Source organism: Serinus canaria, chromosome 6, assembly GCF_022539315.1.
Source record: "Serinus canaria isolate serCan28SL12 chromosome 6, serCan2020, whole genome shotgun sequence".
Lineage (NCBI taxonomy): Eukaryota > Metazoa > Chordata > Aves > Passeriformes > Fringillidae > Serinus > Serinus canaria.
Window position 1 is genome coordinate 16678066 of NC_066320.1, and position 20746 is coordinate 16698811.

The 20746-nt window shown below is 44.0% G+C and overlaps 1 protein-coding gene across 2 annotated transcripts; it reads left to right on the forward strand.

Annotated features, from left to right (window-relative positions):
• Positions 1–1292: 1292 nt before the first annotated feature.
• PKD2L1 (polycystin 2 like 1, transient receptor potential cation channel) lies at positions 1293–19687 on the forward strand. 2 transcript variants are annotated; one of them, XM_009087358.4, is made up of 15 exons: positions 1293–1896; positions 5666–5779; positions 7096–7223; positions 8355–8611; positions 9409–9633; positions 10006–10234; positions 10604–10774; positions 11483–11664; positions 12637–12757; positions 13339–13437; positions 14173–14294; positions 14611–14728; positions 14960–15096; positions 15864–16011; positions 17014–19687. In XM_009087358.4, the coding sequence occupies exons 1-15, from the start codon at positions 1602–1604 to the stop codon at positions 17197–17199; spliced, it is 2532 nt and encodes an 843-aa protein (XP_009085606.1). In that variant the 5' UTR covers positions 1293–1601; the 3' UTR covers positions 17200–19687. The 2 variants fall into 2 exon arrangements, with proteins under 2 accessions (XP_009085606.1, XP_050832513.1); XM_050976556.1 differs by having other exon boundaries at positions 15864–16084; positions 17014–17086.
• Positions 19688–20746: the final 1059 nt, after the last annotated feature.

Here is a 20746-nt window from a genome sequence, read left to right on the forward strand (position 1 = left end):
CCAAAGCAGCAGCTCCACACTAAGTAAGTCATGCTACTTGTGCATGGGCAGGGGTGTCTGCTGTATGGTCCCACGAGGGCAGCTGGATGGCTGGCTCTGGCAGGTGGCCTTTCACTGAGGGCTCACTCCTTAGACTGCTGCTGCCTGGGAGCTCTGCAAATGCTTCCCATGCCACTGCTTTCATCTGGCTAGGGAGTAATAAAACACAACAGGCCCAATAATACCAAATTCAGTCAAAGGATCCAACCCAGACCTCCAGTGACTTTCCAGCCACTAAGGGGGTGCCCTTTTAGTGCCCTGTGCCACGTTAGGTCTTGTCTCACTGTTGTTCAAGTAGCTGCTTAGGGCCATGATGTTAGGTGGCATCTAGGGGACATCGCTGCATATCCTAGCTGGCTTGGCAGCATCAGAGTCCAAAGAAAATATCCTTATTTGGGCCTACAGGTGTGAGAGTCATGTTGCTTTCTTGGGTAATGCCAGAAAAATAGCAATCCTCAGTACCCATGGAGAGGCACCTCTTCTGAATTATGTATTCAGACCTGAGGAAGAACCAGGCTCAGGCTACATGTTCTTTTATAGTCTCATCACCAAGATAAGTGTGGTGTCCTGGGGTTAAGCTCTGGGACCCCTCAGGGTACAGTCACAGACCTGCAGGACCTGTGGTGCCTGGGATGACTACCTGCTGGTGGCCAGTGGCAAGGTGGATGCAGGCAAGTCCCAGCCAGTGTTATTGCCAGTTTTGACTGTTTCTTATTTTGATGGGATTTTTTTTTTTATTATGGTTTGGTGGGAGGGGTTGTTTGTTGGTTGGTTGGTTTGGTTTTGGTTTTTTTTTTTTTTTTTTTTTTTTTTTTTGTGTGTGTGTGTGTTTGTGGGTTTTCTTGTGGTGGTGGTGGCTTTTGTTGTTTTTCTTATTGCTTTGATATTTTTTAATCAGGCCTTCCTCGGGGGCTGGCAGGCACTGCAGGGCTTGTGTAAATCCCGCGAAAGCAGGAGATTCCACCCCTGGGTTTCCAAAACGACCACTACAGCTACTCCCGCGCTTCACCCCTGCTTTTACAATCAGCAAGGCAGAGGATGCTGTGCCACCTGCCCGCCTCGGCGCTGCCGCTCGGGGAGTTTCTGCCCTTTGGCCCTTCGCTGCAGGTGCGGTCCCGCCGCCCCGCCCGGAGCTGCTGTCCGGCCCCGCTCTCCCGGGACCCCGGATCGGAGCCGGGCCGCTCCGGCCCCTCCGCACCCCCGGGGCCGCTCCTCGCAGCCTCCTCTTCTCACCGCGGCATCTGGGTCTGTCATTGCCGCTGTGAAGCAGAGAAGCGCTCCTGGACTTGCCGGTGTTCCCAGGGCGACTGGGATAATAGGGCTGACGGTGGTTCCTGACAAGGGGTAGTGCCACCCCTCTGATCGGTGTCACCAGCTGAGCCGATATAAAAGACAGAGAGGATGCTTGCTCTCTGTGGGGAGCTGCTGGTGTGCCCTCTCCTGGCTGCTGAGGCAGACGAGCTTTTGGCATTGATTATCTCTCTGCTAACTATTAATTCCAGTCTGGGCAGGCAATCATCACAGTTCCAGCTAAAAAGTTATTGTGCTGATAGTGAGTAGTCATGAATTTGTCTCACCTAAACAACAGAGCCGAGAGCGACTTTAAAGTATCAGAGGTGCATGAACTGGAGACAGTGGGGAAGAAAGCTTGGGACAATCCTGTTTACAGTGGTTCTCCCTCTACCTCCTTGAAAATTCAAACCATCTACAACCCCAAGTCTGTCCTGGAGAATCCCTATGAGAATTTTGAAGAGGTTGTGGATCCACTGCCTTACCAGGAAGAACAGAGCAAAGCTGTGAATGGGAAGACAAGTCCTCTCCTCAAGTGCTGCTTCTACATCTTCAGAGGCATCCGAGGTAACTCTCTATCTCATTAGAAGGCTCTTATTAGCCCTCAGAGCAATGGTGAGCAGTGGAAGAGAAGGGATGCAGAAGGTAGAAACCTCATAGTGTCTGCGTAGCTCAGGGAGCTGTTCAACATGCAGTAGCATTACTCCAGAGATCATCTTTGGCTGATCTGAAAGGAGCATCCTCTTTCTGTGTGCCTTGCTATAGCTTCATGGCCTGTCCTGTTATCTTTATTACAAGGTAAGAGACTTAGTGGGTCTCATGCTCAAGGTCGTGCAGTGATTCTGTTGGCAGAGCTTACGTGCTCTGAATCCCTAGGAGCCATCACTGTGATGGTGAGACCATTCTTTCTTTGTGTGCATTTTCTAGATAGAATGGTATTGGCCCCTGTGCTACAGTAACGTAAGAACTGATAGACACATCTACCAGTGAAAATCTAGCACTGTCAGGACTGAAATGTAGGGGATTACAGCAATGTATCCAATAATGTTTTGCTTGAAGATAGCTGAAAGAGGTGCTGTTACCAGTTTAAAAGACAAAGGGAAATTAAATATTATGTAGGCTTATTCAGAGGCAAACAAAACCCTGGGGGCAAGATAAGTCTCCAGTCAGAAAACAGTCCCTGGGTAAGGGCATTATTTGAACAGTTTCTCATAGAAGGCATAAAATCCCAATATTTTAAAAACAGGAAAGATAAAGCAAAGAAAAAAAATTCTTGCCAATGTGTCCTTTTTTTCCTCACTTGGAAGGAAGAACCCTTCTCAGAGCCATACCCTCTAACACTATGAGTGGGTGAATAACAGTATAGCTTGGTCCTGAATTGCACAGCCCCTCTGTGATCAATGCTTTTGTCATTGCCATTACAGTCTAACACTACTAATTCACATGGAATTAGTAGAGCAGAGGCTTTAGAGATTTCTCCTGGCCAAGGAACAGTGCTGAGAGGGTTTGGTAGCTAATTACAGTTTACTCTTAGGCAGTGTATCATTTACCCGGTTTATTCTGAAATGCTTTCTTCTAGGTATTGTTTGAGACTTAAAATGGAAAAACATATCCATACTTTAACATCAAATTTCCATTTGTGAGCTGCCAGAATTGAATTTGGAGCATGCAAATGATGGTAACTGTCAAGATACTACATCATTTTCTTCTTCTGTTGCAGCAGTGTGTCCTGACACTGACAGTGGTAAATAGGGCTGTTGGAAATACCAAATCTGGGAATCCAAAGGCCAGTGCAGACAGACCAAAGGTCTCTTTGAGCCTCACAGAAGTGGGGACATTTTCCTGCAAGATTTTGCTTCCTTCCTTTGTATCTTTACTAGGTGCTCATCATGTTTCATTGCCTCTCCATTGCTGGCTTTTCCCTTTCCATTTAATCACCTTGGTGTCTCACATGGAAAACAGAAGTAGTACATAGAAGTTAGTTAGACAATGAGAGTTTAATAGGTTGGGGTTTTTGCTCAAAAAACATTTCCTGGGATTACATGTCCATAGCTAGTGGCAATAGTTGGATCATTAAGATTTTTTTCTAGTCCTCATCAGTTACTGTGCTGGGTTAGTAGTAAGTAGCTGCTGCACCTAGTGCCGCTGCTCAGGACTGCTCCTCTCTGAGCAGTGTCCAAGCAATTCTGTGTCCTGGTTCCTGCCTGCCTCCTGCCACCTCTGCTGGTTCATGGCCAGCCCATGGGCAGACTTGGCTGGCTATCTGGGTGTATGGTGGTTGATGAGGAATACCCAGCTTCCCACTGCCTTTGGAAGAGCATCTCCAGCTGCACCTGAGAGCTAGTCACTCACCTGGGTCACAAGTCAGGTTTAAAAGCACACTCAGAAGATAATGCAGGTGTGGCCCATAATTCTTATCAGTTACTTGTTAACTATCAGAAAGGTGAGACTTATAAATGGATTGCATTCATGGCCTATTTTCTAGATTCTGTTATTTTTTCTTTGCTCAGCCACGTGAGTGCTGGGTGATCATTCAAGGTGTCATAAGGAAGACTGGATATCTTCTGGCCTTGAGTCCTTCTACTCCAAATGTCATGTCCAAAATAGCTGCATCCACAAGGGGATAGGTGGTGCCAAAGGAGACACAGATGAGGACATGCTTCATGTATGAGGTGATAGATTTCCCTGGCATGTTTCCTAAAGACATAGCTGAAAATAAACCTCAGCTGATACAGTATTACAACTACTGCATGCAATCTGGATGCAATTTGAGTCTCCTTGAACTTAGGTGTTCCTGAGTACACTTCTTTTCTCAAAGTAAAGAAGTCCTGTGCATTTGCTCCAAACATATGGATAGTAGGTGTTCCCTGCTCATGGAAAAAAACCCCAAACAAACCTGTTAAAAGATTCTAGTGTAGTCATATCTAAGGATGAAGGTAGTTGTTTAAAAGTGACCTGAAGAGATGGGGCAAATTGTTTCCCCATGTTTTTGTCTATTATGAAGATTTCTGTAGATCACATGATACTTTCTCCTCCACAGGAGTTAGTCCAGATCATCTCCAGGCTCTAATTTCTGTTGCTGGTCTGGATTGTCCAGAACAGACTCCTGGTTTGTCTGCCCAGATGTGACGGCTGATGCTGCAACAGCACTAGGGTCGCTATGGTAGTTAATGGTACAGAAAACTCTCTAATCTCTTGAGATGCCAAAGAGCTATCAAAATGACAGGATAAATGCACACAGACCACTAGAACACTTTAGCTTACTCCAGACAAAAAAGAAGTTTGTCATCTGCCAGAGATGACTTCAAGTGTGGGGCCTTTGATTAGCTTTGATCCTGGTTTACAGGAAGAAGGTTGTTGCATCCTACTGGGGATAGAGAGCTCAGCTGGGGCTGAGCTCTCTAGGAGCTGCAGGAAGCAGCAAGACCATGGCAATTATTGACAAGGCTTTCATCACTAGGCTTTCAACTGAAAGTTCTTGTGCCTTTCAACTTCAGGAGTATTCCAGAAATCACAACAGACAGCCATTACAAAAAGAACAAACAAATACGCTAATGGTATTAGGTGGTTCATCAAACGCAAAATATCAAGGCTCCTTTTAAAGGAAGTGTTTCTCTCTTATTGATTGACAACCCTGGTGATGTTTAATGAGTTGTGTGAAGAAATAGGATCTTTAGCTGGTGCAATTGGTGTATTGGATTCTGCTAAGCTCCATTAGATGTCCTGAAGATAATTTGGCTCTAAATGTTGTGCTGAAAATACCGAGTTGTGTTATTTGATTGAGTTTTATGACCAACAAGAAAACTGCAAGAGTTTTTAGGTAAGCAAGAGACAAATATTTGGGGCCTAATGGTTCAGCACTAAAAGAAGTAATAGTTGTAAAGCTAACACCAGATGCAGTTCTGCAGTGGAAGACCTCTCAGAAGGTCAGCTGTTGGCACATGGGTGACTGAGATGAAATATTATGGTTTCAAGAGCATTTTTGACAAAGACTGAACTTCTGGAAAGAGTAAGCTAAAACACAGTCAGGAAAAGATCCAACTATAAGGAACAGAAAACAGAAGAAACATAAAACTGAATAGTGATTTAGCTAAATAAAAGGCCAGAATATTTCAGTGTTGGTTAGCTAAAAATCTTTTATTCATGCTGGAATGGTTCTTCTTAGGGGTATTTAGCAAATTTTTATAGATCAAGTTTTGAAATGAAAAGTGGTTTGGCCTTGAAAAGACACAAAACTTCAACTCCCAACAGCGCTTTGTTGGAACAGGACAGCTCCTCACATGGCCGTTGAGAATGGCCATGAAAAACTCTACAGTTCCTTCTTTGTACCCAACAGGTCTGTGGGGCACTACGCTGACTGAGAACACAGCTGAAAACAGGGAGCTGTATGTGAAGACCACCCTGCGAGAGCTGCTGGTCTATGTTATGTTCTTGGTGGACATCTGTCTCTGTAAGCAGCATCATATCTCATAGGCACTATTTCTGTGTGCAGCATGAGGGGAATGATGTGAGATTTTATTATTAGTCTTCCTTGCTCTGCTGTAAATGTTACATTTATTGTATGGGTGCTCACAGCAGCAAGAAGTTGTCATTAATGTACAGAATTGATGCTGCACGGAGAAGTAAAATTACTGACCAATGCTAACTGATGTTGGTTAGACTTAAGCTGTACTTTCTGATTGGCAGTATCAGTTCTAGCCACTGACTCCACAGTCCTAGGAGCATCTGCCCAAGGTATTTTCTCAGTTTCACAGCAAATGCTCAACCCCTGGAGAGCAGCTCTAGAAACTTCCCGGTACCAAAGACAATTCATGGAGGTTTTCCCCTCTGAGACTGGAAGGGTGGCTGAGGCGATAAAGCAGATGGCAGCTCACCCTGTTGTTCCTGAGTGAATGAAATGTGTCCCTGTACTGAATGGTAATGCTAATATGGACTTTGTGTCGGTAGGACAATGGCTGTTTGGTTCTGCAAAAATTCATTCATTATCACCAGTGAGCACCTGTGGCATGGGTTATATTTCATGGACCCAACAGCAGGAGAGATGGACAGACAATACCACTCTAAGTTACTATCATGCTGGCCCAGGGAGACAGTGCCTCACTTCCTAAAGAACCAAGATGCACACAGACGTACATGTTGTCGCACACAGACGTACGTGTCACACGCTGACTCCTCCAGGAGGTGTGGGGGTGGTGTCTTGAATGTCAGGTGCTTTATTCTCCTGGTGTCCTTTCAAGAGTAGGACATATTCTTAGCGATCACCATGATGTATGTTTTCCTGAAGGAAGGAGCACTGGAGAGTTGAAACAATGTGTTTGTGCAAGTTAGAGCCTGCTCCTCTTGGGGTTTCTTGGTAGATGAAAACTTACCTGGAGCTTTTCACTTGGGACAATAAGGTGGTCTTAGTGCCTTCATGACTTCACATCAGAAATTCAAAATATAGGTCATGGACTTTGTTCTGAGAAATAAAATTGCCCTCAGAAATTCTGTCTGGGAACAAAAACTGCTATCCAGAATGTTCAGCTGTATCCTCCAATGGTCTTCTCTTACTACTTAACTCTTACATTCAGTCAATCTGACCATTTAAAGTCTGCAACACAGAGTAGAAAATCACTAAGAAAGCAGAAAGCCCTAGGATTTATTCTCCTGTGTCTTGTTCAGCTTACCTATGAAAATATAAGGTACATAGAAAGTGAATATATAAATACAGTTATATCAGGCACCAATATTCAGGTATAAGAAAGGACCCTCCTCTTGTTCTCTTAGTGACATATGGAATGACGAGTTCCAATGCCTACTACTACACCAAAGTGATGTCTGAGCTCTTCCTGCAGACCTCTACAGATGGCCGCGGCTCCTTCCAGTCCATTGGCAGCATGGCTGACTTCTGGGTGGTGAGTACAAATCTGGCCTGCCATGGGGAGCCCTGAAACTCAGCTAGACTGGCATTTTCAGTTCCCTCTGAATTACTATCTAGTGATTTCAGCAAGACATTTTGCTGCCACAAGCTTTTGCCAGCTACTAGCAATAATCACAATAACATTTGCATGCAAAATATAAACTGATTTAAAGTATAGTTTATCCCTGAGCACTGTATCCAGAACACTGGCTAGGCTAGGTTTTGTGTGTTGCCAGAAGAGTCCATTTCCCAGTAAAACAGGCAGGACATAACAAAATAATTTTGGTGATACAAGCATCAGCTCATTGCACAGATAGGAAGTACTGGCCTAGAGAAGCCAAGGGGTTTACTTCAGGTTTCCTTGTGACACAAGTAGCTTTGAATCCTAGAATTCAATGTCTTCAAGCTGGTGTCTTAGTAATAGCCTATGTCTGTTTTCATGGCATTTTGAGAACATCAAAAATTAACCTGCCTGTAATTCATGCCTGGGCTTGTCTAATCTATAGATTCTTTAGGAAGAAGCTGGGTTAAAATTTGCTGTGACTTTTACCAAAGAGAATAAAGGGGACAAACATCTGGGGTCTAACATATTTCTGTCAAAGAATGGGTGAAAGAATAACAAGAGCCTCAGTGAAGGCCATTGAGTAATTGCAACCCCTTATCTCTGACAGCCAGAAGTTATTTGTCAATTAGTTGGCTTTTTCTGTCATATTAAAACACTCCAACAAACAATGGCCCTATTGTTTCCTCACCACTGTTTCCAGGACACTGGCACACGCACTTTTCATCACTTACAACTTGTGCCAAGGCAATTCCTTGAGACTTGTGCTGACTGAAGTAGAGGAGACAATGAGACTTGCAGGGCTTTTGTCTCTTCATTAGACACAGAAGGTGCCACAGACACATTAGAGGCCTGTGAAAAACCAACGATGACCCTGCTGCCCAGCATCCCTCCTCTACCACCAGCCCTGGTCTTTCCTCTCCTTTACATGCAACACAAACTTCGGCTACTTTCCATCTTGGGGACTGGAGAGGGGTCAGTCAGGTCTCACTACCTCAGTCCCAGACTAAGAAAATTCCTCTGTGTGAGCTACAAAGGAGCTGTTTTCCTCTGCCTCCTTTGCAGTATGCACAGGGTCCCCTGCTGGATAACCTGTACTGGACAAAGTGGTACAACAACGAGTCCCTAGCGGCGCACAGCACGCAGTCACACATCTATTACGAGAACCTGCTGCTGGGCGTCCCACGCATGAGACAGCTGAAGGTGAAGAACAACTCCTGTGTGGTCCATGATGACTTCAAGGAGGAAATCTCGGGCTGCTATGATGTATACTCTGAAGACAAGGAGGAAAGGGTCTCCTTTGGGCTCATCAATGGAACGGCGTAAGTACATCTAATCCAAATGAGTCTCTTCTAGTTCAAATGAGAACTGCTGAGCTGCAGGATGCCGGGGTGAGTTTCTCACATAAGGCTGAAATAACCCTCGCAGTCAGAGACAGAAAGTCCTTTTTGTCTATCAATAATGTCTAGGGTCTCTTTGTGGGGAAGCACAACAGAATGAGTTTTCATGTTGGGAAAGCCATGAAAAAAATCCAGTGGGACTATAGAAGAAATTGTTGCCTATTTTTAGGAAAGTGAGAATAAATAAAGACCTTTCAGGCCAGATGCATCAAATGGCAAGCTGGCATTTAGCTGGCAAGTTACTATTTACTTTCCTCTGGGATTTCAGGATCCAGAGAAAAGGAAGTGCATCCCTTTCATCTTGGCAACCAGTTTCTCTATAATAATGTGAGGTAGCTGCAGTTTAAGATCTCTGCTCACTGCATGAATCTTGATCCATGAATGAGAAACTATTATTCATTAGGAAATATGAGTACAAAGCATTCTAAGCAGATGGTTGTGTGTGATGTGATAGAAGGTAGATCCTGAGAATAACCCCCATGAAAACAAGACTGATATAACCAACAAACCTCAGCATTTTCCCTCCATAGTATTGCAGATCGTGTTGTGTCACTGCTGGGAGGCACTAAACCAGAAAACGAACCATAATGGTTACCAGTATTATGTAGGGTCTTCAACTGAAAACTGCTCTGACCCTTGAAGATATAATTTTTCCAGGGCACAAGGTCATATTCAAGCCTGGGCAGGTGAAGCCTTTCTTTGTGCCTTGTCTGTTGCAGGTGGAGGTACCATTCTGAGGAGGAGCTGGGTGGTTCATCTCACTGGGGAAGACTAACCAGTTACAGTGGGGGAGGATACTACATAGACCTCAAGATGACCAGGGAAGAGAGTGCTGAAGCCCTGCAGGTCTTGAAGGAGAAACTGTGGCTGGATCGGGGAACACGAGTTGTCTTTATTGATTTCTCTGTGTATAATGCAAATATCAATCTTTTCTGTGTTCTGAGGTAAGCTGAGTCCAGATGAAAATTCTTCAGCCTCTTGCATCTTCCTCAATGCCTCAATTTGTTTCTTAAAATGCAAATATTTTATTATGGTCCACCAGTGGGGTGGTGACCACCCCCCTGCTACTACTGAGTGATGTCAGTAGAAATTGTATGGTTTAGTGAGAAGTCTTGGTCTTCCTGAAACAACCAGTCACACTTCTTGTCACCTTTCACCCTTTCCTATCACAGGCAGTGAAGCAGCAGAGATAGGGCTGCATAAACACATACACAACACTTCTACTCATGGTCCGGTGGATAGCTCATGCTCAAGTTTGATGCCTCTCAAAATTATGAGCTTCCATCCCAAGAAATTGTTTCTTTGTCCCCTTCAAGGTTAGTGGTTGAGTTTCCAGCCACTGGTGGTGCCATTCCCTCTTGGCAAATCCGGACAGTGAAGCTTATACGATATGTCAGCACATGGGACTTCTTCATTGTTGCCTGTGAAATTGTATTCTGTGTCTTCATCTTCTACTATGTGGTGGAAGAGGCTTTGGAGCTCCGTATCCACAAGCTTCAGTACTTCACCAGCATCTGGAACATTCTGGATGTGGTTGTCATTCTGGTAAGGATCCTTGCATACTTTTTGGGGGAGGAATGGAGAAGGTGTGTAAGAGCCAAAACAAACGAAGGGAAGTGGAAATTAGTCTAGATAAGACAAGAACTAGCACATGTTTTGCTCTAATACTAAAATGAACAGCAGAGTAAATTGACACATGTTCTTGTCTGGAAGAACTGCTAGGAGAAAATTCTTAGAGATGCCCAAAAGACTGAAGTCAGGGTATCGTTCATCACATCAAAAGACCATACTTTCATAGCCTACCACTAGACTGCAGCTCTGAAGTGGGATTGCAATGAGTTCTGAGACATTTTAATTTCCATGGAAAGCACAGGAACAGTGATTACTGCAGACTGCTCCTCTTCCTCTTTGCAGCTCTCCATTGTTGCCATTGGGTTCCACATCTTTCGCACCACTGAGGTGAACAGGCTGCTGGGAGAGCTGCTGGAACACCCCAACACCTACGCAGACTTTGAATTCCTGGCCTTCTGGCAGACGCAGTACAACAATATGAATGCAGTCAACTTATTTTTTGCCTGGATCAAGGTACTGTAGAGACCTGGGAGGTGCCACGTCTCCAGTCAAGCCTCTCCTTCTGGATAGTTTCAGGGTTGTCTCTTCCATCCCTCTGAGTAAATGAGTGTAATAGATATAGAACAGAGACTTTTCCTTGAAGTCATATGCTCTGTTTTGCTGTAAATCTGGGCAACTTTTCACCCTGCATTCTGAGGTCAGTTATTCAGAGGTAACAGTCAGGGATATGAGCTAAGACACTGTGGTGTAAAAGTGGTTTTAGAAAATGCTGAGTACCATGTAACTTTGTCCATCCTATACTATTTTGGTATTCTTGAGGATAATCTGCAAACCATGTTTTTTTCCATGATGATCATTCAAGAGCTGGAAATGACTCGTCTGTTAACATGGACTTTGCATTTCAACTAAAGCATCTTGGTGTGGCGGAAAGCCACCAAGGGGCTCCTCATCAGCCTTAAGAGATTTGTCTTTCTAGCAGTCCCTGTTTATATTTTGCTTTGACAAAGGGAACAAAGCCATATGTTTATGAATCCAGAGAAGGATGGTGGCACACCTGGGATAAATGTCCTGAAGACTAGGCCACCATTCCCTCCCCACCTTTCTCTTCAGTACTTTGGTCCTGTAGTGAACCTCTTGTTTTAGTAAGCACGAGCATGCGTGAGAGAGACTGACCTAGCTGATGGTTTGGCCTAACTTTGTCCCCATTCTTCCATCCTGCAGATATTCAAGTACATTAGCTTTAACAAAACAATGACCCAGCTTTCCTCCACACTGGCACGTTGTGCCAAGGATATCCTGGGCTTTGCCATTATGTTCTTCATTGTCTTCTTTGCCTATGCCCAGCTGGGTTACCTTCTTTTTGGGACACAAGTGGAAAACTTCAGTACTTTTGTTAAATGCATGTAAGTGTGTAAGTTGGTACCGTGTTTCCATAATTTTATCAAAATTTTAACTGCTTTCCACTCTTCCCCCCAGTTGCAAATCTCAATGACAATCAGACACCTGTTCTATCTCATTGTAATAAAGCCACAATAGTGATAAGTTGCTCACAGCCTTCTGTGAGCATCTTCATGGACAAAAGAACACAATAAGAAAATGGAGGGCTACAGGCAGATTTCTGTTTGTCTGGTGTTTATCAGTAATGACAGAAATGGTGGATATTGGTAAGGATATTTATTTCCATAGAAGTCCCACAGATACTGAACAATATATCTGAGATGGAGGATGACCCGTGGGTGGATGAGCAAACATAGAAGGGAGTGTTGGGGAAGTGAGTTAAATCCCATCTCAGACAATCCTGCAGACCATGGGCCTGCTCAAGTAATGTGTGATGTTAATGGAGGTACCTGCTACAGCAACGGTTTTCAGCTTGTGTCCCACAGATCTCTGGGCACCCAGGTCCTGCCTTTGAAGGGTCTACAAGAGAAAACAGAGATAAGGAAGCTTAGGATCAATACACTTAAAAATCCATCATTATAGGAGCTATGAACTACAAAAAGTTGAAGAGGACTATCCAGTTCTAACGTCTCTCCAGAGCCTCACAAATTTTCTTGCAAGAGATGGCTTTGTTGACTCAAATGTCTTTAATTAGGGAAAATTCAGGTTGTTTTGGTTTTGACTCCTATTTATACCAAAACACAATTTGGACAACCTGAATTTGTGTGGAAAACAGGTTTTATTTTCCTATTGCTCTAACCAGATCAGCTCCCTTCACCCCTGAAATACTATGGATGTATTTAACTTGCCACTCTGGAGTGACTTAGAGCCTGCTCTGGTTTGTGCCTGTGCCCATCTGGGCTGCAGGGAGGTTCAGGTTCACCTCAGGACTGTTTGCATGTGCCTTTCTGTGACCCTGTGCTCTTTCTTTCCCCCAGTTTCACCCAGTTTCGGATCATTCTTGGTGATTTTGACTACAATTCCATTGACAATGCCAACAGGGTCCTTGGGCCTCTTTACTTTGTCACCTATGTGTTCTTCGTTTTCTTTGTGCTTCTGGTAAGCAACAAGTCCTCCTTGTCCCTGTATTGAAAGCAGCATTTGAGAGACCCCTCCTGACAATCCCTGGGTTAGGTGAAAATACTTAGAAAAGGAGTTTCAGTTACAATAGCTTTGCAGTGCAAATAGACCACAGTAGGCAAAGAGTGTGTTACTACAACTGGGGATTTGATTATTTAGGGTGACTAAGGGCCAACATCTGTTAAGGTGAAAACTGAAACTGACTGACTTCCTAGGCAATGGATGCAGAGGGATGCTCATAATAACCAGGTTAAACACCCAGTGTCAGGAGCCCATATGTAACTTAAGATTTTACAAGAGAAACTACTGAAGGTAATATTTGAGGTGGGAACAAATTTACTTTCAGCCACTGCTTTAACTGCAAAAACTTTAGAAAACATGGTGTGGCTGTAGTAGGCCTTTTCTTGACCCTCTTTAATTTGCCCAAAAGATATCCCATAGGGAAACAACTCCTTGTTTAACTAAGTCTTGCACATCTGTGCCTGCTTCTTGCTGCTTCAGCTGCTGGAGCAGGCAGGATGTCTCATGCATATTCATCTCACTTCTTTGCCTTTTCCTAGAACATGTTTCTGGCCATCATCAATGACACCTACTCAGAAGTCAAGGAGGAGCTCTCGAGCCAGAAGGATGAGCTGCAGCTCTCTGACATTTTGAAGCAGGTGATGAATAATGAAAGCTCTGCTACTTTCTAGCTAAATCATGAAGCATTTTTTGGAAGTCCCTGACTTAAGTGGAATTTACTAGAGAGAAACAGTGGTTGCCAACTCCACATCCCCCTTCTTTGTGTGCACAAGAGTCACAATTCCTTTCTGGGATAAATCAAGCTCCTATACTCTCTGGCAATGGGAACATGAGAAAGCAGGTATTGGGTGAATCCTGTTACTTGATGTAGTGTTTCTGAGAGACTTTTCTTCCCAGTATGGTCTCTAGACAAAGCTCTTTCAGTCTTTCATAAAATGTACTTTGCTCGATAACATGGCAAGTCCTGCTGTGCTAAGTTGAGCCTGTTACAGTGGCACAATTCTAGCAGGTTAAATCTGTCTTTCCCATGGGCAACTTCCAGAAAAGTTCCTAGAAGGTCACAATTCTGCTGTGGGACCAATATTCTACAAGGAATAGTATTTGAGACATTATCTTAAACAGCTGATGCGTTGGGAAATCAGATAAAGGAAGAAGGGGGGGTGAGAAAAGCAGAGGGTTAGCGTGTTAGTGTCACTCTGAAGGTGTGATTCTAGTTTGGAGATGAGGTTCATATAGCAGTGCTTTATTTTTTGCTTGTGGAAAGCTTGAAAACTCCTGCTATTACTTAGCATATGCTTACCTGTATCACATTGCCCACTCTGCTCTGCACTCTTCACTGTTCTGTGTACATGGCTTTGTGTCTTCGGTCACAGAGCTATAACCGGACACTCATGAGGCTGAAGCTGAAGAAGGAGCAGATTTCTGATGTGCAGAAAGCCCTGCAGAATGGAACAAAACAACTAGACTTTGAAGACTTCAAGAACAGCTTGAAGGAGTAAGTGAGTCAGTTTGAGGGATGTCCACTTAGTTTTTTCTCTTAGTAATACAGGTAATTTAAATTTTCTGCTTTTCGAGACAAGGAGAGCAATTAGCTCAGATCTGGGTAATTTAAGATTTTAAAAAAATTATCTTTCCCCAAATATTTAATTACCTGTTCTAAATAGGTTTGTGTAACTATCTCTTGCCCATTTGGGATGTTTAGGTTTTTCACTGGCAGGAGGAAACAATATGCTGATTTCAAAATTCTCACTCTTTTACATCTTAACAGTATAATTCAATGCTTTGAGCTTTCTCTTTCTATTCTTTTGCAGACTGGGCCATGCAGACCATGAGATCACAGCAGCTTTCTTCAGATTTGACAAAGATGGCAACCACATCCTTGATGAAGAGGAGCAACAGCAGATGAAGCATGACCTAGAGGCAAAAAGGGTAAAAAAAATGGGCAAGGAAAAAAAAAAATCTTCTGTTTGGCAGACATCACTGCAAAGTGGCCTCAGGAATCTTTGGGTTTATGGTATAAACTAAGCAGGCAACTAAAATATAGTTCCAACTCTACCTGCATGCAGCTGAGTGTATTGTTGCCTGTGAAGCTCTGTGTCATGGACAGTAAAGCCAGCCACAGAGTTAGTATCTGTACTTGAAGGAATTTTTGTTTTCCAGGTTGCTCTGAATACAGAGATTGAAAATTTGGGGAAATCCTATGCTGACAACAACCTGGATGAGAATCTGACCTACAAGGAAGCAAGGAATAACCACACTAATAAGGCCACCTGGGTCTCCAAAGAAGAGTTCCAAGTGTATGTTTGTGCTGTCAGTAGTTTAAACACCCTGCAAATGAGGGGTCCAATTTCCTCCTGCTTCCTTCCCTGATGTAACTCTTTACAGTGGTGCTGAGCAGTTTCAGTAAGATCTTTTCCCTTTTATCTTGCACATGTGTAAATAAGCAGGTCAGGACATAACTGGGACTGTTCTAGCAATGTAGTTTACTTCTTCCAGTAAAAGACTGAGTTAAGAAATTTTTCTTTCTGCCTCTTGAATAACCTCTGCAGCTGTCATCTAGCCACAGGCAATATGCTGTCATGTTTCAGGTCAGAAGGTGGCCCAAATAACTGGGCCAGGGGAAGCTAATACCTTTACAGAAGGTCCTGTAGCAATAAATGTCCTTGATTTATAGCCTAGTTGGCCTTTATCCTTCAGGTCCAAGAATAACACTTGGCTATTCCCTCCTATAGGAGGAGCACAGGATAAACACAGCAAAATGAATCTGTATATCTTGATTCTGCTACTGAGAAACACTTAGCAAAGCACACAGGGCCATATCAAAGAAGAGGCAGGTGCAATATTTAATAATGGAATTATGCTGTTTCTAGGCTGGGATCCATCCTAAAGAGAACCACTGATTACAGATGAAAACACAGTGTGGTGGGGAGTTATGTTACCAGTAGGTGACATAATCAGTGATCTGGGAGCATTCACTTCTATTTGAGGTGTCTGGGAGATGTCTGCAGCAAATCCCTTGACCCATCACGAGAAAAAGCTTAAATGCTCTCCATGTCTTCCTCAGCCTCCTGCATCGTGTGCTGCAGCTGGAACAGTCCATAAACAGCCTTGGCTCCAAGATTGATGCAGTGGTGAAGAAGCTTGATGTGCCAGAAAGAAAAGAGCTGAAGAGGAAGGATCTGTTGGGCAAACCACTGGGTGATGTTAGCATGGTTGGTAGCCCTCCACCATGCATTTGAACCAGCTTCAGATCAGGCGACTAGCTCTGCTGGGAGAGAGGGCTTGGTATCATTGCTTTTCCAGTCTTCGTTGACTTAAGATAAAAAGGCTTGGGCAGAGTGTATGATCAATCCTTTTCTGTTTAAACAAGATGACATAAAGCCTCTTGTTTTCATGTCCCCACAGTTAACCCTAATACCTTTAAGCGCACCTTCTGGCTCCTTTGAGGCCAGCCTCAGCCCTGTGGCAGTGGGTAAAATTTGCCTGTCATCAGTTACTTTCTAGCTGTTCATCCTCGAACATTAAAATGATCAAACTGCCTTTTGCAGCAAGAGCAGCTCATGGCTGTTGTGGACTATGATCTTAATATCTTGCCTGTGGATTATTTATCACATGTGTGGTGGAAGATTGGCCAGCTGTGTGCTTATGGCATATCACTGTGATTTTTGCCAGAGTGCCCATATTGAGTCAACCAGTGTATTTTGGATCTTCAGTTTTAAAGTCAAAGGCAGCAAGGCATGGGGCAGTCATGTCACTACTCCATGGTTTTGTAGATTCAATAATAAGACTAGCCAAACAGCACAAAGTGACCTTCTTTCAGAAAAGAAGTCAGAAAGAAGTCTCCCTTCTACCCTTTAGCAGAGTAGTCTTGCTATCCCTTTGCATCTGAAAGAGTGTTTTGGGAGGTCCTACTCATGCAAACATGCACAAAATTTTATGCAAGTGTTTGTTTGCAGATTTGCTGTGTCAAAGCATTTCTGTGAAGGTGCTCATAAAGGATGAAAAGGGATGAATCTCTCCTACTTTTTCCTAAAGCTTGAATGTGCATTCATCAGTGTATTGCATCTTTAATAGACAGGCAGGCTTGTTCTAATTTCTGAGAGAATGTGGGAAGATATTTTAGTATCATGCACACCTTGCCTCTCTCCTACAGTGTTGCTAGACTTCTTGATAGCTTGCTGACATTATAGGTCACACTTTCTTCTTGTTCACAGGAGGAAGAAGCCAGTCAGGAAGAGCTGTACCCCCAGAGCCTAGACCAGCTGGGAAAAGAAGCAGAAAGTTGGGGGATGGAACACATACAGAGAAACAACCTGAGTGGCAACTCTTCCCAAAATGGGGTCTATCCCATCTTGCCCAAGTCAAGTGTGCTGGGGTCTCAGGTGCCCAAGAACCTTTAACCAGTCTGATGTACACTTCTAGAGCAGTGCTCAACAGCCCAGTGCTCCCAGTCTGGCTGCCATGGTACCAAGTCCCTGTCAGTTGTTCCCCCATTATTAGGATAATCCAGAGAGCTGGACACAGACACCACTGTTGCCAGGAATTCTTAATGTGAAAAATCAGGGATGCTCTTCTCCAGTGAAACGATGTATCATGCCACAGAGCTAGAACTCCTATCCCTCTTCACCTCCTCCCCTGTACCTGTATCTCAGGAAGAGGTGAAATTTGGCACTAGGTGATGTATTAGGTTTCTGCCTCCGAACAGGCTGGCCCAACACTGTTTATCTAGCCTTCCCCAAAAAGTAGGGACCCCAGAACTCTGACCGTTTGTGTCCAGATAAGCATATTGCAGCTTGTTCCCAAGACACAATGGTCTGCAGGAGAAAGATATGGCTGTCATGTAAAGAAAGCAGAATGTAATCACCAGTGGGAAATGGGAAGAAGAAATGTAGTTGTTTCTACCTGGTTGCAGTTTGTTTCCAGATTACCTTGGTAACCCTCTCTGTACCTTAGGTTCAGGTGTTGAGGAAAGAGCTTACTAGTGCTTAACTCTGGATAACAATGAGATACAATAAGAGTTGACACCAGTGTAATTGGGAGAAAGTCTGAAATATTCTAAAATGAGAAGCAGTTGGTGGAGTCCTAGGCCTGAGTGTTAGGGAACAAACTTCTGGTTATATGTTTTCTAGCATAGCTGTTGACATTAAGAAATCTGTCATTTATTTTCACACTCTTTAAATTGCATCTCAAGGTTCTTGCATCTTGCAAACTAGCATCCCATTTATGAAGTTTGGTGCTTCTTGTTTTTGTCAAGGAAACAAATTTGCAGTTATGGGTGCTGACACCATTTGCATTTAAGAATATTGTGAAAATGATTGTCAGATTTTTCACCACGTGCAAAATACTTTTTTTCCAAGCATTTTTCTGTTTGCTGAGGCTTCCCTTTCCTTGTAATTGGTGCAGGCTATTGCTGCTATTACAGGACCATTGTAAATATATTTCAAATACCTTAATGACTGATATTCTGCAATAGTTAACCTCAAATAGGCTCCGAGGCTTAAAGCCAGTAGAAATGTGAGCTGTACCAGACCACTGCTAACAGTTCTCATTAGTGCTACACTGTTTAGTGTGCTGTGCAGTGACAGGTTCACTTGGGACCTTGTGCAGGCGCATCTTGTATTGCCACCTTTTTTCAGATGGATGTGTCACTGCATTCTGGGGAAAGCCTCTTTGGCAGTGTCTGAAGGACCTCAGGATGAGCCCTGTCCTCAGATGGCCCAGGTTTCAGTGCTGCCACAGCCACAAGACAGTCTTGGTAAATTGAAGGAGGCTGTCATTCAACTAAAGGGCCTGGCAGAAGCTGTGAGAGGGAGCTTGCTGCCCAGCCCACAGGGAGGTTAGATTTCAAACAGGAGCTGTGGAGGCAGGAACTGCAGGGTCTCATGACTCACTTCCCATCATCAGCTGGTCCTGCTGCTGGGGATGAGGCTGTGAGATATTGCCATGGTTCTTCACTCCCAGTTCCAGTGAATTCAGAATTGAGCAAAACATCTTACCTTCAGCTCTTCTGGCTGAAAACAGAACAGTGGTGTTGCTTACTTCCTCCTCCTCTCTGCATTGAAGTTATTATCTTATTCAGAAGAAAACAGCCTGTCAGGAGAACTTCCTAAAATAGGCTTTTTCCCCAAATTAAACAGGAAATTCATATACTAAACTGTGATTGAATAGAGGAACTATGTGCTCTATAATGGGCTCAAATAGTGCACACAGCCCTTTGTAATCAATTCATGAGGTCATCTGTGTTTTGAAAGATACAGAGGAAGGTTCTTACAAATCAATTTGTAAGACCTTGTTTTAGATCCTAGTTCAAGAGCAGACTACAAGTACCAAGGCATAATTGCAAAGCAAGAAAAGAAAAAAGGCTGTTCTTTTGAGGTCTCTGAAAGTGTCTGCCTTTTCCATGGACTCAAATTACTGGATGAGATTCTGAGTCTGTATTACTGCACAGGTATCAAATGCTTGGGATGCTGATCTTTTAGGAACTAAGTCTGGCACTTTGGGAGAGACCCAAGCAGCAGTTGTCTGCTTCAGGTGGTAGAACCTGTGCTAGTAGCCAGTGTAAGATATGTTGCTGGCTGAGGCTGAACTTCTTAACCTAGAAATAACTACTGTGAGGGTAACAGGATCCTGAAAACAGGTTCTGCCAAGAAAGTGAAGGTAAAACTTATTATCTGTAAAGCCTGGCTTTACAAAACCTCAGATTTCTCACAAGGGAGAGTGTTGTTCAGCTGCTCTGTTCAACAGAGAAGATGACACAGAACCTCCCTTTCTGCATTGCTCAGTTTCTTTTCTCTTCCCCTCCTAAGCTGTGCCAAACCCCAAGACCAGCCCCACAGATATCCTCCTACTGAGGCAAGGGTGCTGCAGCCACAGCAGCAAGTGTAAGAGCCCTGCCTGTCACTACAAACCAGAAGATAACCTTCACCCCTCTCCTCCTTTCGGCACAGGGACTCCCATAACTATCAGGGAAGGCAGGTGACATGCAGAGGTGTGACAGCCGAACTCAGATCCATGGGACAGTGACCAAGACCATCAGACAACCCGCTCCCAAGCACTGAGTCTTCTCCTTAGGGCAGCAGCAGGAGCAAAATGGTAATGTTCATATGCAGTGTTTGTTCATGCCTGAAACTTGGGAAGCCAGTTTTCCCCTGCAAAGGAAGGAGTGTCCACAGGCCACTGCAGCTGTGAGAGATGTGTGCCTCTCACTCTGCCTGTCTCTGGTAAATGCAGGAGACTCTAGCCCAGCTTGCCAGAGCTCTCCCTTTCTCTCTGGCAAGGACAGCGTGGCAGCTTCCTCTCCCTTGGACTTGGGGGACAGCAGTCAGCCTGCCATGTTGAGGAGTGCTAAACCAGCTCTGGCTGTAATCAGACAAGAACTGCAGGCTGTAGTGGTCTCCCAGGTCAGCTCTTTTCCCTCTTCCTGGCAGAAAGACCACTTCCCCCTGTGGTGTGATTTTAGTAGTGCTAGTGCTTCTCAGTGTAAAACAACTTCTGTTATATGCATGTGCCTGCATTAATCTCATATTTCTTGTACATTTTTATGCCGCTGTGCCTTGTCTGTTCTTTGTGCAATTGTCAATTGTGTTTTCAAGCTGGTTGAAAAATAACATCAATACAGCAAATGGTAAGTTCATACAGCTTTTCTTTTCAAATACGTGTTGTCTGGCCTCCCCTCAGGAGCTGATATTACTTAGATGGTACATGTCTGATGAGTAAAGTATTTGTTCCTCAAAAAAAAAAGGTTCATGATTGTGTTTTGTTTCAATCTGTAGAGGGTAGCCTTCCAAACTGCACTGTGCCAACTGTGCCTTGAAGTGGTTAAAACCTTTGGGAAGAGGTTTGGAAAAGCATAAAGTGCTTTGAAGAGATATCAGCAGTTATCACTGTTATTTATGTTGGCACTAGCAGTGGATGTAGTCTGAGGCCCACTCTGGCAGGGGCTGTGTG